At 54.1% G+C, this 17821-nt stretch overlaps 1 protein-coding gene across 1 annotated transcript; it reads left to right on the top strand.

Annotated features, from left to right (window-relative positions):
- The first annotated feature begins 818 nt into the window (after window positions 1-818).
- CKAP4 (cytoskeleton associated protein 4) lies at window positions 819-12902 on the top strand. The gene is made up of 2 exons (XM_002711443.6): window positions 819-1586; window positions 10447-12902. Exons 1-2 carry the CDS (start codon window positions 1125-1127, stop codon window positions 11773-11775), a joined length of 1791 nt encoding a protein of 596 aa, XP_002711489.6. The 5' UTR covers window positions 819-1124; the 3' UTR covers window positions 11776-12902.
- Window positions 12903-17821: the final 4919 nt, after the last annotated feature.

The raw sequence follows: 17821 nt of genomic DNA, 5'->3' as shown, positions 1-17821 counted from the left end.
TAAAATGGGGGAAAAAACGGATCCCTACCTCACGGAGCTTGCACAGAGCCTAGCATTATTCGGTTTCCTTCTGCAAAAGCAAGGGTGACAGCTCTGGTCTGCACGCGGGCTTCCAGCACCCAGCCCAGAGCCCTTCGGAGGAGAGCTGCGGACAGACCGTGTGAACCCCCGAAGGGAGGAGAGCCTGGTGGGCTTGGGGACAGAGAGCAGACTGCCTCCGCCAAGCTCAATCAACGCGTTCCCTTGAGCAGACTTGTACAGGCCAAGGATCTTGGCTAACTCTTCCCAAACATGCGTCTCACTCTAGTCGACTGGCCTTTCAAACCCAAGGAACAGGACAAGGGCCGGCCCCGAGGCGGGCTCCAGGGGCGGTGGCGCGAGGTGGGGTGGGGGGGCAAGTCCCAGCTCCCCCGCAGGAAGGCTCGGCCGCGGGGTTCCCGCCCCTAACTCTTACCCCGAGTGGCGGCAGGGCTCCTCGGGCGCCCCCGTCCCTCCCGCGCCGCGCGCGCAGGTCTCGCACTTGCGCGGGCGGCTCGCACTTGGCCCCCCGCACAGGGTCGTCCCCGGATCGTGGCCCTGCGGCGCCCCCTGGCCACCCCCGCGTCCCCTCCCGCCCCGGAGTCCCCACCGCGGGCGACCCAGCCCCTCCGCCCGGCCACCTCGGCAGCCGCCCCCGGCCTCCGTAGAACGCCCCCTCCCCCCCCACCGCGGCCACCTCTGCGCAGACCCCGCCGAGGCCCCAGGCCGGCCCCCGCAGCGCGCGCCCGGCCGCCTCCGCCTCCGCCGCCCCGCCCCGGCCGGCCCTCCCGCGGTGGGGTCGTGGCGGCGGGGGAGGGGCCCCTGGCGGGCCGGCGTGCGTGGCAGGCTCTCCCGGCTCGGCTCGCTCCGCTTCCCTTTCCCGGGAGGCGGGGTCGGCGCCGCGGCGGCGGCAGGCCCCCTCCTCCGCGCTCCTCGGCCGGCCTCCCTCTTCGGCCGCCGCTCGCTCCCTCTCTCTCTCTCTCTCTCGCCGCGCCGACGCCAGCAGCGCCCGCGTGCCGCTCGCCCAGCCCCGGGGAGCCCGAGCCGCGCGCACCCCCCGCTCGCTCGCCTCCCCAGTCCGCGGCCTGAGCCGCCGACGCGCCGCCATGCCCTCGGCCAAACAAAGGGGCTCCAAGGGCGGCCACGGCGCCGCGAGCCCCTCGGAGAAGGGCGCCCACCCGTCGGGCGGCGCGGATGACGTGGCGAAGAAGCCGCCGCCGGCGCCGCAGCAGCCGCCGCCGCCCGCGCCGCAGCCGCAGCAGCAGCACCCGCCGCAGCATCCGCAGAACCAGGCGCACGGCAAGGGCGGCCACCGCGGCGGCGGCGGCCGATCTTCCTCCTCCGCGGCCGCCGCCGCCGCCGCCGCCTCGTCCTCGGCGTCCTGCTCGCGCCGGCTCGGCCGGGCGCTCAACTTTCTCTTCTACCTCGCCCTGGTGGCGGCGACTGCCTTCTCGGGCTGGTGTGTCCACCACGTCCTGGAGGAGGTCCAGCAGGTCCGGCGCAGCCACCAGGACTTCTCCCGGCAAAGGGAGGAGCTGGGCCAGGGCTTGCAGGGCGTCGAGCAGAAGGTGAGTCCCTCCGCGCGCGCCCGGGGAACCGGCAGCCCGCCTCCCCCCCAGTGTCCACCCGGCCGGCTCCGGGTCCCCCCACTCCCTGCTCCGCCCCCGGCATCCCAGGCCGACCCCAAACCCCCTTTGTTAATGGCCGCGGAGGACGTTGGCCGGGATGGTGAGGCCGGGCCTGCCTCGGACGGGTGGGCCGAGGGCCTGTCACAGGCCGTAAGCGGTGACCTGGAAGGGAGCCGGCAGGCTCGGGGAGCCCATTCCTGTTGGATGAGGCCCCGGAAAGGAGGCTGGAAGGGAAGCCAGCGCATCCCTGGAATGCTGGGGCCAGGCCGCGCCTTAGGGTTGCCAGCGGGCGCCAGCCGAGCGAGCCGAGCCAAGGGCAGCGAAGGCTGGGGTTGGCCAAGCGCGGGGGAAGCGTCCCTTGCCCTCGGGTGGCCTTTTTGCACCGGCGAGTCGCTGTGGGCCTCGGGAGCAGCCCTGCCTCGGCTTTGGAGGAAAAGGAAGCCAAAAATATCGGGCCATGCTGGTGAATAATTCTTTTAGACACTTCTGTACGGTGATGAGAGGCCATGCTCACACAGGACCGGATCCTTGGGGCAGCCTTGGGGCGCACCGAGCACTGACTGTTTGGACCCCATTTTCCAGAGCAGGAAAACTGAGGGTTAGAGAGAGAAGTGACTTGATAAAGACCCCAGCCCGCGTGAGAGCGTCTGGGCACTGTTGTGTCTGTGTAGGGTCTAGAGGGGTCGGTTTGGCCCGCAGATGGACCCAGCTCCCAGGGCACAGCTGCTCGGCTTTGGCCCTTGTGTTTTCCCTAGACCAGGTGGGCCCCTTCGGTGTCATTCCCTGTCCTCTGGCACCCACTGGCGTCCTTGCTCCATGGAAGTTGGTTGCAGTAGTGAGACAAAAAGTCCCGCCACTTCTGAGGCCGGAACCACTACGTCCTTCTCCCGGCGTGCTGCCTGTCCTGCCAAGTTTCTCTACTTTCGTTGAGTGTGCAACACTAGGAGTTTCCTCTTCAGACTGGCGGAGCAACTGGCATGAGTCAGCCTGCTAAATGCTGCCGGCGAAGGGAGGTGACTTTTCTAGGGGAATTCGGTAGGCAGTGCTGCTTTGCCTAATCGTGAATGTCAGCTCATCCTTAAAAAAACAGACATACTGCTGGAGTGGCAATCACTAGCTTCTGTGTTTTCCCTTGGTTCACCCACCCAGATACTAATCACTCATAATATTTATTGACATCTGATAGTCATATGGCTCCGTGTAGGCCCGGTGGAGAGTGCAAAGGAACAAAAGTCACAAATCGTGTTTGGGAAGCGGCTAAGACGTAGGTGTCCATTGAGCAGGCTCAGGAGAGGGAGGGTGTGGCAGGTCCTCTGGCCTGTGTCCTGGTGGCCAGGACTGTGCCAGCCACTTAGTTGGCCATCAGCCCGTGTCGACAATGACGAGAGAAGGAGTGGAGGGCACACAGGCGGGGGCGCTGTCTTGGTCAGATCTGAGGAGTGGGGGATGGCTACCTTGCCTGTGCAGGGCAACACTTAGCAAATGGTGAGAGGGGAGATTGGAAGTGAGGCCAGAATGGGAGAGGGTCTTGAATTCAGGTTGAAAAAATGAGGCTTTTTTGTTGTTTTTTCAAATCATGGGTGTCTCTCCCTCACTCCTTCCTTTCCTGTTGTCACCAGAAAGAACCATCACGGCTGAGTTTCCTGTCCACACGATGTCAGGAGTCCTCAGGGCTCTAGCGCTGTTGAAATAGCCACTACTTTTCTTTTCCTTTCTTTTTTAACAATAATTTTTTAAAAAGATTTAATGGAAAGGCTGTGTGGCAGAGAGAGGGAGAGACACAGAGGGAAAGGTCTGCCATCCACTGACTGGTTCATTCTCCAAATGGCCGCAGGCCACGACTGAGCCAGGCCGAAGCCAGGAGCCTGGAACTCCGTTAGGGTCTCCTGCCGAAGTGGCAGGGACCCACGCACTTGGGCCACCTTCCACTGCCTTCCCAGGTGCATTAGCAGGGAGCTGGATCAGAAGCAGAACCTCCAGGACTCAGACCTGCCTGCTGGTACGGATGCCAGTGTGGCAAGCGGTGGCTTAACCTGCTGTGCCACAATGCTGGCCCCTAGCTACCTTTGTTTTAATTTAGTAATATAATCAAGCTGCTACTTACCGCCTCAGATTTACCATGCGCCAGGCATTGTGCTAAACACACAGCTGTGCATCTCTTTGGACTCTGACCATAGCTCCAAGAGATAATCAGTATTGCTTGGCCTTTTGTAGACAAGGAAGATGAAGCCAGGTACCTGTGGTTACCGAGCTCATCTGTGTTGGGGCTAGACTTCAAGCTGCAGTCTAAGTCCTGGAGCTGTTAACCACTCTGCCATTGACTTCATTCTCTCTCCCAGCCTGAACCTAGTAGGTGCTCAGAGAGTATTTGTTCTGTTGTCTTAAGAATGTGCCCAGAACAGCGTTGGGGTTTGCTGCAGTGTGCGGCCACTTCCGTCACATCTTTGGGGTGAGCAGTATGGGTATTGTGCATGGAAGGGCCAGTCCTGGTTGTTTGTCCGAAACCCAGGTTTGAACCGTTTTGCATCTCTGGACTTGATGGGGGTGGGGTGGGATTTGGTTCTTAGCAGAGAAATTACTCGGTAGTAGTATTCATAGTCAGGTTCCCTGTGGCCAGGCGTTCTGTCATGTGCTTCATAGCCCTCATTTCAGTCTTCCCAGCCACCCCCGAAGCAGGTCCCACTTCCTAGCAGCATTCCACAGGTGAGGGGGCTGAGGCGAGCTGCGTGTTGCTTCTATTCCGGGGGTCATACACAGATCCCAGCTGGTGCCTCTGGGGCTGAAGTTAGAGTAGGGCGTGTGCCTGGTCTCTCTTGTTTTCCACACTTTTTTTTAAAGAAGTTTTGTTTCTTTTTGAAATTTGTTCAAAGGATGGGGGGGGGGGAGGGGGGAGAGAGAGAGAGAGAGAGAGAGAGAGAGAGAGAAATCTTCCATTCACTGGTCCACTCCCGAAACGTCCACACTAGGCTGAAACCAGGCTCTAGGACTCCACACAGGGGGCAGGGGCCCGGGTGCTTGAGCTGTCATCCGTTGCGTCCCAGGATGCATTAGCAGGAAGCTTGATTGGAAGCTGAGGTGGGACTCCAGTGCAGAACTCCTATGGGAGATGCGAGCGTGCAAGCAGAGGCTTAGCCCTCTGTACCACAGTGCCTGCCCCCAGATGCCTTTGGTCCTAGAAAACGGCCAAAGTCACTTAAATGCACAGGCAGGGAGGCCGGCTTGTCCTTACCCAGGAGTTCATCAGGCGTCGGTTCGTCGATCCAGGGCTTCAGAAGATGCTGGAGGTTTAGCTCTGGGCGCTCTGGAGAGCCAGTTTTTCCTGGCAAACCCAGGGTGGCATCCAGTGGTTGTAGGTTCAGTTCTGATGGGGACAGTTCATTGAGACTGTTGGCTTTTGTGGACCAGTGAGTTCTACGGTGGGATTTCTTTGCTTTCTTGCCGTAGTTCCCTGGACAAGGAGGCAGGGCAGTGGGTGTTGGCCGCCTCACTTCCAGGCACTCAGTGAACCTTGGACACGCCGCTGGCTGTGCATATCACAGGGTTAGCGCTCACATTGTGAAGCCAACCATTCTGGCATCCTGATGCTCAATTCCACCACTTACCAGGTTCCTCATTTTTTTTTAATCTTTTTTTTTTTTAAGAATTATTTATTTGAAAGACAGAATTACAGGGAGGGGTAGAGCCAGAAAGAGAGGTCTCCCATCCACTGGTTCACTCCCCCAAATGACCGCAACGGCCAGAGCTGAACTGATCCAAAGCCAGGTTCCAGGAGCTTCTTCGGGTCTCCCGTGCGGGTACAGGGGCCCAAGGACTTGGGCCATCTTCTGCTTTCTCAGGCCATAGCAGAGAGCTGGATCAGAAGAGGAACAGCCGGAACTTGAACTGGTGCTCATATGGGATGCAGGCGCTGCAGACTGGGGCTTTAACGTGCTGTGCCACAGCGCCAGCCCTGCCCCCAGGCTCCTCATTTATAAAATGGAGATCAGGGGCCAGCGCTGTGGCGCAGCGGGTTAACACCCTGGCTTGAAGTGCCAGCATCCCATATGGGCGCCAGTTTGAGGCCTGGCTGCTCCACTTCCGATCCAGCTCTCTGCAATGGCCTGGGAAAGCAGTAGAAGATGACCCAAGGCACCCGCGTGTGAGACCTGGAAGAAGCTCCTGGCTCCCAGGTTCAGATTCGCGCAGCTCCGGCCGTTGCTGCCAATTGGGGAGTGAACCATCGGATGGAAGACCGCTCTCTCTCTCTGCCTCTTCTCTCTCTGTGTAACTCTGACTTTCAAATAAATAAGTAAATCTTTAAAAAAAAAAATGGAGATGAGAGGAAGCTGCCAACCTGAGATGAAGGTGAGGCTGTAATGAGGTGCTGTCTTTGAAGTGCTTTGCAGAATTGTTGGTACCTAGAAGGTGTCCCTTTGAATGTCAGCCATTGCTAACACCCATACCCTCACCACTGCCCCAGCTAGCTGTGAGCTCCGTGAGAGCAGGGAGCCTCTCCCAGCCATTGTGTTATTCCTGGCATCTTGCCCAGTGCCCGTCTTTTAGTGGGCATCCTACATATGTTGGGGGACAAATACACCCAATTTCATATCGATTGTAATGAGTCCCTTGTACCTGAACAACTCACAGTGCCCTCAAGTCGGGGGACACTGGCCTTTGTGTAATGTAAGGGGTTGGTTGGTTTGATGTTATCCCTGATTTCTGACCTAATCCCTTTCCTGGCCATTTGTAAAGTTCCTACCCAGGTTAGGGGTGACAGGAATCAAAGGGGGAATGAACCAGCTCAGTGTTTACCAGGCTAACCTCTGAACTCATTCATTCTGTGGTTCATTCAGAAACTGCAGGATGAACGCCTGGCACGCCGCAGGGACTGTGTTCACCTGCCCACACCTCTGGGCTGGGTGCTGGGTGCTGGCTGAGAAGAGGCAGGCTGAGTGGTTTCATCGCTTGGTTCCAGAGGTGCCTTCTCGGGGTGTCTTTATGACGTGGGTTGTATGTGGCTAGGCAGGGGCACCGTCATTGTTCTGGAGTCCCTGAGAGCCTTAGTCCCATTTGTCTTCAGGTCACAGACTGAGCTGCACTTGAGAGACCTGGGAGTTGGGGAGCAGGTGGGACTTCTTTGTGCTCACGGAGCTGGTGATTGATGGGTGGCCTGGAGCTAGAGCCCAGGAGTCCTGCTCTCCTTCCTGTGGTGTTTATTTACGGTTTATTCCCTTGCTCTTCAGCATGGGTCTGAGGATGGTGCTAGCAATCTGCAGGCTCTGATGCTCCAGAATAAAGATTAAGCAGGAATGAAGGCAGTGGCTGCAATGCACTCACTGTGCCTTAGGCCTGGTTCAGGAACTTTACATGTACAATCATATTTCGGAAAGTTTATGAGAAATGGAATTAAAAGGAATTTATTTTGGGGGCTGGCATTGTGGCATAGCAGGTAAAGCCTCCGCCTGTGATGCCGGGATCCCATATGGGTGCCGGTTCAACTCCCAGCTGCTCTACTGCTAACAGCCTGGGAAAAGCAGCGGAAGATGGCCCAAGTGTTTGGGTCCTTGTCATCCACTTGAGAGACTTGAAGGAAGCTCCTGGCTTTGCTCTGGCCCAGTCCTGGCCATTGTGGCCATCTAAGGAGTGAACCAGCAGATGGAAGATCTCTAACTCTGACTTTCAAATAAATAAATACATTTTTAAAAAAGTTTATTGGGCTACAAAAGTTTTTGAAATCCATGCATAATACTTTCATAATACACATTTACATGAGGTTTTGCAAGACCTCCCATATTTCAAGAAAGAATTACGTTTTGATTGTATTTTCTGCAAAGATTTATTTGTTTATTTGAAAGGCAAAGTGGCAGAGAGAGGGGGAGAGACAAAGAGATTTTCCATCCACTGATTCACTCTCCAAATGCCAGTAATAGCCAGGGCTAGACCAGGCCAAAGCCTGGAGCCAAGAGCTCCATCCATGTCTCTCACATAAGTGGCAGGGACTCAACCACTTGGGCCATCATCTAGTGCCTCCCAGGTGCTGGACTGGCAGTATGGAGCAGATGGGACTCAAACTGGCTCTCTGATATGTAATGGGGGCATCCCGAGAGGCTGCTTAACCCACTGCACCACAGCACCTGCCCCTCTACAGACTTTTGAAGTACCCTCATGTTTACTGACATAATCCTCACAGAAATAATCCAGTGAGTCTATTGTTTTTGTCCTATCCTGCAGCTGTTAGGCTCAGTAGCTTGCCCAAGACCATCCAGCTAGCAAGTGTCAATAGTAAGATTTGAACCTGGTAATATTTAAGCATAAACAAACGAAGACAACAAGATAATGAACCCAAGTTCCAGTAATTCAGTCTTGCCATTCTTTGTTACATTCTGCCACTACCCCTCCCTCCCTTTCTTTTTGGGTCTAGTAGAGCAGTGTGACTCCACACCCTCTGCCCTCTGTCTTACTGAGTGCCCCTTGGTCGGTCTTGTTTTCCAGCTGCTCTTGGCATTGGGAAATGGCTCAGGCCGTGTGCATGGCCACAGTGCAGGTAGAGGCCAGTCTGTCTTGAATCCAGAAGGTCCCTGGGGGTCAGAGCTTCCAAAAATGTTGGCAGCATAGGTCTGGGCACCCCCAATGAGCCCGTGTCACCATGGCAGATCCAGAGGGTGGTGAACTAGGAAGTGATTTTAAAATGAACCCTGGGCAGACGTATTGGTTCCCCCAAAGAATTTGAGGATTTATTTCTGATTAGTAAGGATTCCTTTCCTTCCTTCTGTTTTCTTTGTTTCTTTTAACAAAACACATACCACACCTAACAAAGTTAACTACAGTTCTAGAGTGTCACCTGATACTCAGTCCGCAGTCCTGTTTCCTGGGTTCATGCCCCCAGATGTCTTTTTAACAGTAGTTTGTTTGAATCGGGATCCGTGTAAGATTCACGTGTTATGTGTGATTGAAAAATATCTTACATTCTTCTAATCTGTAGAAGCTTCTTTCTTCCCCTTGTTTACAGTGCCATTTGCTTGCTGAAGATGGTGGTCCTGTGTCCTGCAGAAGTGCCCACTGCATAGAATTTGTTGGTTGCAGGCTTGTGGTGTGATCTCTTGTGTGTTTCCTGTGAATCTGTGCTTAAACCTGGGGACTTGGTAGTTGGACCATTCTTTTTCTCTTTCCTTGTTTTCTTTTCTTGGTTTTATTTATTTATTTATTTTTTGGCAACAAAGCATTATAGGCGGTAGCTTGTGTCATGTTAGGACAAAGCCCAGGTATTAATCATATTATAATCCTCTCAAGTGTATTAAACCAACTCCCTTGGGTAGTTCCCGGGTCAGACCTGTTGAGGATAGAATTTATGTGGAAGGAAATGAGTGTCAGACAGGATTGTGATGTCTTCACTGAACCAGGTCTAACCCGCTGCTCACATTTTACAGTCTGGGCGCGGGAGGGGTGGGACAGTGACTCGTTCAGGCTTCCGTGGCTAGAAGAGGTAAGCAGAGACCTGTACCCCTGCCTCTTGACTCCTAACCCAGTATATCCATGTGCCCCAAGAATATTTGGGTGGCTCTTTTGAGTTGCAAGGGCTAGAAACCAGCCCAAAGTGGCAGAGTGAGTGAGTGAGTGAGAGAGAGAGAGAGAGAGAGAATTGATTGGCACAAACTAAAAAGTTCCCAAGTGGATTCCTTCAGTTATAGTTGTATCCAGGGATGCAGGTTATGGCTTCAGAACTTGATCTCATCCTCTCTCAGGTCAGCTTCCCTCTGTACCAGCCTGATTCTTAGATTGGCATTCCTCATGTGCTAGTCCAAGCAGTCCCCAGCCACCCTCACCTTAAAGTTAGCAATCCCAGTGGGAAAAGACCCCCAGCTGCCCCACCTTCCCACCTGCACCCCAGTAACGCCTATAGAAGTCCTGTAATACCCTCGTTGCCTATCTTAGGCCCTGTGCCTATTCTCAGGTTAATAACAGTGGTTCCTGGTGGGATGGGCTGGAGGGAGAGCACTGTGTTATAAACCATCCCTGGAACACCTGGATCTCACAGTTGGTCCCCAGAACCACATGGACTGGGACAGGCGTTCAGCCTCTCCCATGTACTTGGAGTTTGTTTATTTTATTCTTCTGAAAGAAAATGCTTTTATATACAGTTTCACTCCCCAAATGCCTGCAATATCCAGGGATGGGCCATGCTAAAACCAGAAGCCTGGAACTTACTCTGGGTAAGTAAGTTCCATGAAGGTAGCAGGGGCCCAACTATGTGAGCCGTCATCTGCTGCCTCCCTGGGTGTGCCTTAGCTGGAAGCTGGATTGGAAGTGGAGCTGGGACTTAAACCCGGGCACTCTGACGTTGGATTCAGGTGTCCCAGAAGGTGACTTAATCACTGTCAGATGCACACCCCAGTGCGTAGGTGCAGTTCCTGGCTCCACCTTCTGACTCCACTTCCTGCTAATGCAGATCCTGGGAAGCAGCGGTGATGGCTCAGGTAAACAGATTCCTCACCCACAGGGGAGACCAGATTGAGTCCCTGGACCCTGGCTTTAGTTCTTACCCCCTTGCTCCTGGCCATTGTGGGCATTTGGAGAAGCAACCAGGAGGTGGGCTCTATCTCCTTGTTCACTCGCCCTCTAACCCTCTGCTTCTCGAATTAATAAATAAAAACTAAAAAAGGAAAAACAACACATGGACTGTGTATGTTTCTGTGAAGGAAGCCGTGTTCTGGAAGAGAAGGAACCTGGAGGCCAACAAGGTGAAAAAAAAACCACAAAAATGCTGTGCCATGTGGAACTCATGGGCTCTTCTCAGCAATTAATATGTCCGTTTTGGTTACAGGTGCAGTCTCTGCAGGCCACATTTGGGACTTTTGAGTCTATCCTGAGAAGCTCCCAACACAAACAGGACGTCACGGAGAAAGCTGTGAAGCAAGGGGAGAGCGAGATGAACCGCATCAGCGAAGTCCTGCAGAAGCTGCAGAACGAGATCCTCAAGGACCTCTCGGACGGCATCCACGTGGTGCGGGACGCCCGCGAGCGGGACTTCTCGTCCCTGGAGAACACGGTGGAGGAGCGGCTCACGGAGCTCACCAAGTCCATCAACGACAACATCGCCATCTTCACTGAGGTCCAGAAGAGGAGCCAGAAGGAAATCAACGACGTCAAGGCCAAGGTCGCCTCTCTGGAGGAGTCCGAGGGGTACAAGCAGGATCTGAAAGCCGTGAAGGCAGCGGTGAAGGAAATGCAGGCCTCGGCCGAGGCCAGGGAGAGGGACGTGGAGGCCCTGAGGAGCTCCCTGCAGGCCGTGGAGGCCGACGTCTACACGGAGGTCCGGGAGCTGGTGAGCCTCAAGCAGGAGCAGCAGGCGTTCAAGGAGGCTGCCGACAAGGAGCGCCTGGCCCTGCAGGCCCTCACCGAGAAGCTTCTGCAGTCTGAGGAGTCTGTCTCCCACCTGCCCGACGAGGTGAGGAGGCTCGAGGAGGAGCTGCAGCAGCTCAAGGCCGATGCCCGCCGGCCCGAGGAGGATGGAGGCTTCCGAAGCTCGGGTGCCTTGGAAGCGCTCCAGGAGAAGAGTCAGGGCCTGGACTCCAGGCTGCAGACCGTGGAGGACGGCGTCCACGCCGTGCAGGTGGCTGCTGCACACCAGACTGAGAGCCTGGAGTCGCTCCTGTCCAAGAGCCAGGAGCACGAGCAGCGCCTGGGCGCGCTGCAGCAGCGGCTGGAAGGCCTGGGGGCCTCCCCGGAGGCGGACAAGGACGGCCTGGCCAGCACCGTGAGGAGCCTGGGGGAGGCCCAGCTGGCGCTCTACACGGATGTGGAGGAGCTGAAGAGGAGCATGGGCGAGCTCCCCAGCACCCTGGAGTCGCTCCAGAAGGTGCAGGAGCAGGTGCACACCCTGCTCGGGCAGGACCGCCCCCAGGCCGCCCCGCTGCCTCCGCAGGACGTCCTGGACAGACTTTCTTCTCTCGACAACCTGAAATCCTCAGTGAGCCAAGTGGAGTCGGACTTGAAAATGCTCAGGACTGCCGTGGACAGCTTGGTGGCGTACTCGGTCAAAATCGAAGACAACGAGTTGAACGTGCGCTCGGCCAAGGGCTTGCTGGATGATCTGAGGAAAGACGTGGATAGGTTGTTTGTGCTGGTTGAAAAGATCTATGAGAAGATCTAAGGAGTTGTGTGTGCAGGCTGCGGATTTTAAGTCCAGTTTCTCATGACCAAAAAAAAAAAAAAGTGTTGTTTTCTCCCAAGGGCCGCCTTCCTCAGTTTCGTGTCCCCTCCCAAAGAGCAGGTAGATGCCACCTGAACACGACGGCATTGTGTTCCTGTGCCCAGTTAATTTATTTGCAGTTATTTCCCCATACTGTTGATTTCTTAAGTTTTCTGCTTCTGCTTTTGGGGGGTTTCCTGAAGGCCCAGCCCCACGCCTAGGAGGTGGTGCTTAGAAGGGATGTCCCTGACATCCTGGACAAGTGATAATGGCTCCAGCTGAGGGGTAACAGAAGCGGGTCAACTCTGACCTCAAAACGCCTGATGTCAAGTTAAACACGTGGGGGGATGGGAGGGGCCTTTTCTCTCTGATTGTCTCTAAGGAAACTTCATTTCACTTTTTTTTTTTTTTTTAATATGTTTGGCCAGAGTTTTCATGAGACACCTCTCACTTGTCTTCCACTTTAACCTGGTTAAAACTCAGATGTCAGCTCTGAGTCGGGAGGGGCTGCTTGAGGGGTGCCTCCAGCTCACGGGTGTCCTTTCCGTCGCGGACTCACCTAGCGATCTCAAAGGTAACTATGCAAAGAATCCAGACGGTTCTGAACGTGAGAGTGCAACACCCAGCGCAGTCCTCAGCGCCCCTCTGTCCCCACCCACAGGGGCAGCCCTTAGGAAGGGTGCCAGGAGTGCCCAGGTGTAGAATCCCAGAAAGGGCTGTATTTTGGGTTCTTTCAGGAAGTGGATTATGCGAGCTGTCCACCAAGGCAGGGGATGTCTGCTTGGAGAACGTAGGCCAGAGCATTGTATTTGAACATGATGTCCATGTTGAGGTGTGCTGTCAGTGCAGGCCCCTCTGCCGGTGGGGTGTGTGCACTGCGATTCTGTAGTTGTTGGCTGTGTCCTTCCCCTTTGAACCGTATTGTTCTTTAATGGCTGTCTTGCCCTTCAAAAAGAAAAAAGAAAAAAAAAAAACACTGAAAAGGAAAAGGAAAAAAAAAAACAGTTTGTTTAGTTTACTGTGAAATGAACTGTATGGCTTATTTACAGTATTTTTAATTCTTAATAAACACTTGAGCTTTGTTATGATTTTTCCAGAGTGGTTGCTTTCTGAGAATTTAGTAATGAGGATGTATTTTGTTAGCGTTTTAGTCTGTTTGTCATTACTGTGACATAAAACCCGAGGCAGGCTGACTAGAAAGAAAAGAGGTTTGTGGTAGTGGGTAAAGCCGTTGCCTGCAGTGCTGGCATCCCTTATGGGTGCCGGTTCTAGTCCTGGCTGCTGCACTTCGATACGTGCTATGGGCTGGGAAGGCAGTGGAGGATGGCCCAAGTCCTTGGGCCCCTGCACCTGCATGGGAGACCTGGAGGAAGCTCCTGGCTCCTGGCTTCAGATTGACGCAGCTCCAGGCATTGTGGCTATCTGGACAGTGAACCAGTGGGCAGAAGTCCTCTCTCTCTTCCTCCCTCTCTCTCTCTCTCTGCCTCTGCCTCTGCCTCTCTGTAATTCTGCCTTTCAAATAAATAAGTTAAAAACAACAACAACAAAAGGCTTATATAGCCATCAGTTCTAGAGGCTCGAATGCACGGCACTGGCTTCAGCTCGGCCCCAGGGAGGCCCTCGTGATGAATGGCAGGGGTGCACGGGAGAGGGAGAGGTCACATCTGGGAACGGGAGGCCAGGCGGGTTCAGGCTTGACAGCTCAGGGATCCCACGTTCCCGTCCCAGGGAGTGTCACCAGTAACCTAAGGTTCCACATCCTCTCCCAACACCACTGCTTGGGGGACGGAGCATCCAACACTTGAACTTCAGGGGACAGATCATATCCAAACCACAGCAAGCAGTTTGCAATACTCAGGACTGGATAAAAGGTAAGGTTTTAATGTTAACATTTTTTTTTTTTTCAATCCTAAAACCAAAATGACCTGACTCTTGGGCCTAGAGGCATAATGTCATGGACACTCAGACTGGTTTAAGGTTTGCTGGTCTACAACTCTGTTGGCCTCAGCAGAGGATTTTTGTCCCTGACTACCTATTAGAATCTGCTGGGGGAGCTTTCAAAAAGTGCCCATGCCCAGCCCCCAAGGGTTTGGCGTGGTATGTAAAGGAGTGGCACCAGCGCCAGGATTGAGAACCAGGTCTTGGCCCTCTTGGCAACCTTCGGTCCAGGGACACGGAGGCACCCTTGTTTCCCTCACTTCCCTAGGCCGCCTTCCTGCTACCGCCTGGTCAGGACCGATGCTGTTTAATGAGCACCTGGTTGTTGCATACTGTGTGCCAGGTATCCTGCTGAGCAGCATGTCGGCCTGTGTTGCTTCCTCCTCATCTCCCCGAGATATGCAGTCCAGTTCCTCTTTCACAAAGGTAGCAGGTGAGAAGCATCCTGCAAGTTCACCTAGAAGGGGTCGAGCAGAGATTGGAACCCAGGCCCTACTTTTTTTTTTTTTTTTTAAGATCTGTTTATTTGAAAGCTAAAAGTACAGAGAGAGATGGGGAGAGAGAGGAAGAGAGAAGGACTCTTCCATCCGGGGTCTGCACTGGCGTGGTGGGTAAAGCTGCAGTGCTGGCATCCCATATGGGCGCCGGTTCGAGCCCCAGCTGCTCCACTTCCGATCCAGGTCTCTGCTTTGACCTGGGAAAGCAGTAGAAGATGGCCCAAGTCCTTGGGCCCCTGCACCCGTGTGGGAGACCTGGAGGAAGCTCCTGGCTCCTGGCTTTGGATCGGCACAGCTCCAGTCATTGCAGCCAATTGGGGAGTGAACCAGATGGAAGACTCACTCACTCTCACTCTCTCTCTCTCTCTCTCCCTTTCCTTCTATTTTTGTGTAACTCTGACTTTCAAATAATTTTTTTTAAATCTTCCATCCCCTGTTCATTCCCAAGATGGCTGCAATGGCCAGGGCTGGGCCAGGCTGAAGCCAAGAGCCAGGAGCTTCTGGGTCTCCCACATGAAAGCAAGGGGCCCGAGTAGTTGGACCACCTTCTGCTGCTTTCCTGGGTGCATTAGTAGGGAGCTGGATCAGAAGTGGAGCAGCCAGGACTTGAACTGGTGGAGGCTTTACCTATGCCATAGTGCCAGGCTCTACTTGTAAAGTGGCCACGCCATCCACTGATGCCAGTTCAGGTGTGCACTGGCCTGTGGAGTGTCTGGCTTGCTTCAGGTCCTGAGGATGCAAGAGATCTTTTCTCTCCCCACCAGGAGCAGTGGGGGCCAGGACCCAAGTGCACACGCGGTATCGTACCCTCCCTGTTGGCTGGGGGCCTCACCACAACTTCTGTCATGAGCTTCGTGGTTTTCCCAGAGTGGTTTCCAGGTCAGGATGGGCCCTTTAAGTTGGTTTCTGCTTTTACTTTAAAGGTCTCCATTTTTATTTCAAAATAAATGTCTTTGTTTCTCAGTCTTTATTTTCATTTTGAATCGTAAGAGTTGATACGTGCTCTTGGCTAACTGCTTTCACCCTGTTTTGGGGGAGTGTGCATCAGAAGCCCCCATTTGGGGAGAAAATGAAATTCTGGTTCCTTCACAGGCCAGGGGATTGCATTGGGCATATTCTTGCCCTTCCTCCTGCCATTGTCTCTGCAGTCTCCAGTCTTGGAGTGCTGAGGGTCTCATGTAATGTTATGGTAGGGGACGCTCACAAGTGTCAGATAAATAATCCAGTATAAATAAGTGGTGAAGATAAATAAAAGGAATGCATTAATGGGGCAATTGGAGATAGGGCTTTACCCCAAATAACAATCACAGGTCAGTCTCTGTGTATCCATTCATTCACTCATTCAACATTTACTGGGACCGTAGCCAGAGAGTTTGCTAAGCATTTGTGAGTTAAAGATGCACAGGGGGGAAAAAAAAAAAGGCTGGCTCTGTGGCTCAATAGGCTAATCCTCCGCCTTTTGGCGCCGGCACACCGGGTTCTAGTCCCGGTCGGGGTGCTGGATTCTGTCCCGGTTGCCCCTCTTCCAGGCCAGCTCTCTGCTATGGCCCAGGAGTGCAGTGGAGGATGGCCCAAGTGCTCGGGCCCTGCACCTGCATGGGAGACCAGGAGAAACACCTGGCTCCTGCCTTCGAATCAGCGCGATGTGCCGGCCGCAGCGGCCATTGGAGGGTGAATCAATGGCAAAAGGAAGACCTTTCTCTCTGTCTCTCTCACTGTCCACTCTGCCTGTCAAAAAAAAAAAAAAAAAAAAAAAAAAAAAAAACCAGGATCCTGTCCTTAAAGGACTGTGGAAATTGGTAGGAGTCAGGAGGAGATACAGGTGAGCTACCCAGCTGTAAAGGAGAAAGGCGGGAGAGGCCGGTTTTGCCAGAGTTGGACTCCAGGTGGGTAGATCAGGTTTGCAAAGGCCTGAGGGAAGTCCCTTGGAATGTTTCCGTGGGTGATGGGAACCTTCAGGAAGTATTAGGTGGTTCTGTCCTTTGAGCAGAATAGACACAAGTTGTTACAGGTGTAGATTAAACTGCACTAAGTGCAGATCCAGCACCAGGATAAGAGGCTGCAGTGATGGGGCAGGCGCTGTGGCGTAACAAGTAAAGCTGACGACTGCAGCTCTGGCATCCCATATGGGTGCTGGTTCGAGTCTTGGCTGCTCCACTTCCAATACAGCTCACTACTATGGCCTGGGATAGCAGTAGAAGATGGCCCAAGTCCTGGGCCCCTGTACCTGCATGGGAGACCCAGAGGAGGCTCCTGACTCCTGGCTTTGGATCAGCACAGATCTGGCCGTTGCAGCCAACTGAGGAGTGAACCAGTGGATGGAAGACCTCTCTCTATAGCTGTATTTCAAATAAATAAGTAAATCTTAAGAAAAAAAAAAAGGCTGCAGTGTCTGGGGACTTAGCACACTGGTGAGGGGACTGCTCCCACATTTCTGGGCAAGTCACAGAGTAATGATGTGATGATGGTGGTGGCAGTGGTGATGGGAACTTAAGGCTGCTTCTGCTGGGAACGGTGATAGCGATGGAGGTGGGTGATGGTTGTGATGACGTTGTGACTGCTGGATGAGGTAGTGGGTGGAGAGTGTTTAGGATAACATCTGGCACAGAGTGATCCAAGGCTTATGCATGCAGTCAGGCCAGAGGTTAAAAGACTGAAGTCCTTGTGTGCTGTTTGGTAGGTAGGTGCTGCTCTGAGCCCTTAAGTGCCCTCTCTCGGAACCACCATACCTCTTCACAGTCCAGCAGCTAATAGGTTAATACCCTGGCAGAGCAGGGTGCCTACCAGCATTGGCCTGGATGGGTGGATTCCGTGGTTTTCCAGTGATTAAATAATTGGGGTGTGTGGGAGCAATTTGTTTTAGAGAAATGATTACATGAAGAGGTGGGGAAGCTTGATCCCAATCCTAACACGTAAGCAGGGTTGTCAGGTAGCCATGGCCTGGAGAGTTGAGAGTCCATGGGCAGTTGTGGAGAGAGCAGAGGTGGGCAGCGGGGTGGAGGTGGGGCTGACCTGCAGAGGATGCGTTGTATTCTTTGAACTCTGGGGAATCAACACTTTGAAGCAGGGTGGGGAGTAATAACCATGGTCAGAGCTGGGGCTTAGAGCGCCCCTCACTTGCAGGATTGGAGGAGAGTAAGACAGAGGCAGGAGGACAATGGGAGGCTCAGTGGTCCAGGTCCCAACTGATGAGGCTGAACAACAGCAAAGGACCTGCAAATGAGGGTTGAGATGGATTTCTCTTTCAGGTTTATTTATTTACTTGAAGGCAGGGTGACACAGAGAGAAGGAGAGACAGAACAAGAGATCTTCCATTCACTGGTTCACTCCCCGAATGGCCACAACAGCGGGGGCTGACTCAGACCGAAGCAAGGAGGCTGGAACTCCATCTGGGTCTCCCATGTGGGTGGCAGGGGCCCAAGCACTTGGACCATGTCCTGCAGCCTTCCCAGGTGCATTAGCAGGGAGCTGGATCGGAAGTGAAGCCGCTGGGACTCCAACTGGCACTGCAATATGGGATGCTGGCTCAACACGCTGTGCAACCATGCCAGTCCCTTGCAGATGGATTTCAA

Source organism: Oryctolagus cuniculus, chromosome 11 (genome assembly GCF_051225735.1).
Source record: "Oryctolagus cuniculus isolate XC-2025 breed Fujian yellow rabbit chromosome 11, ASM5122573v1, whole genome shotgun sequence".
NCBI classification, from domain to species: Eukaryota; Metazoa; Chordata; class Mammalia; order Lagomorpha; family Leporidae; genus Oryctolagus; species Oryctolagus cuniculus.
The sequence above is the reverse complement of the archived record's forward strand: the minus strand, read 5'-3'. Positions and strand labels throughout refer to the sequence as shown.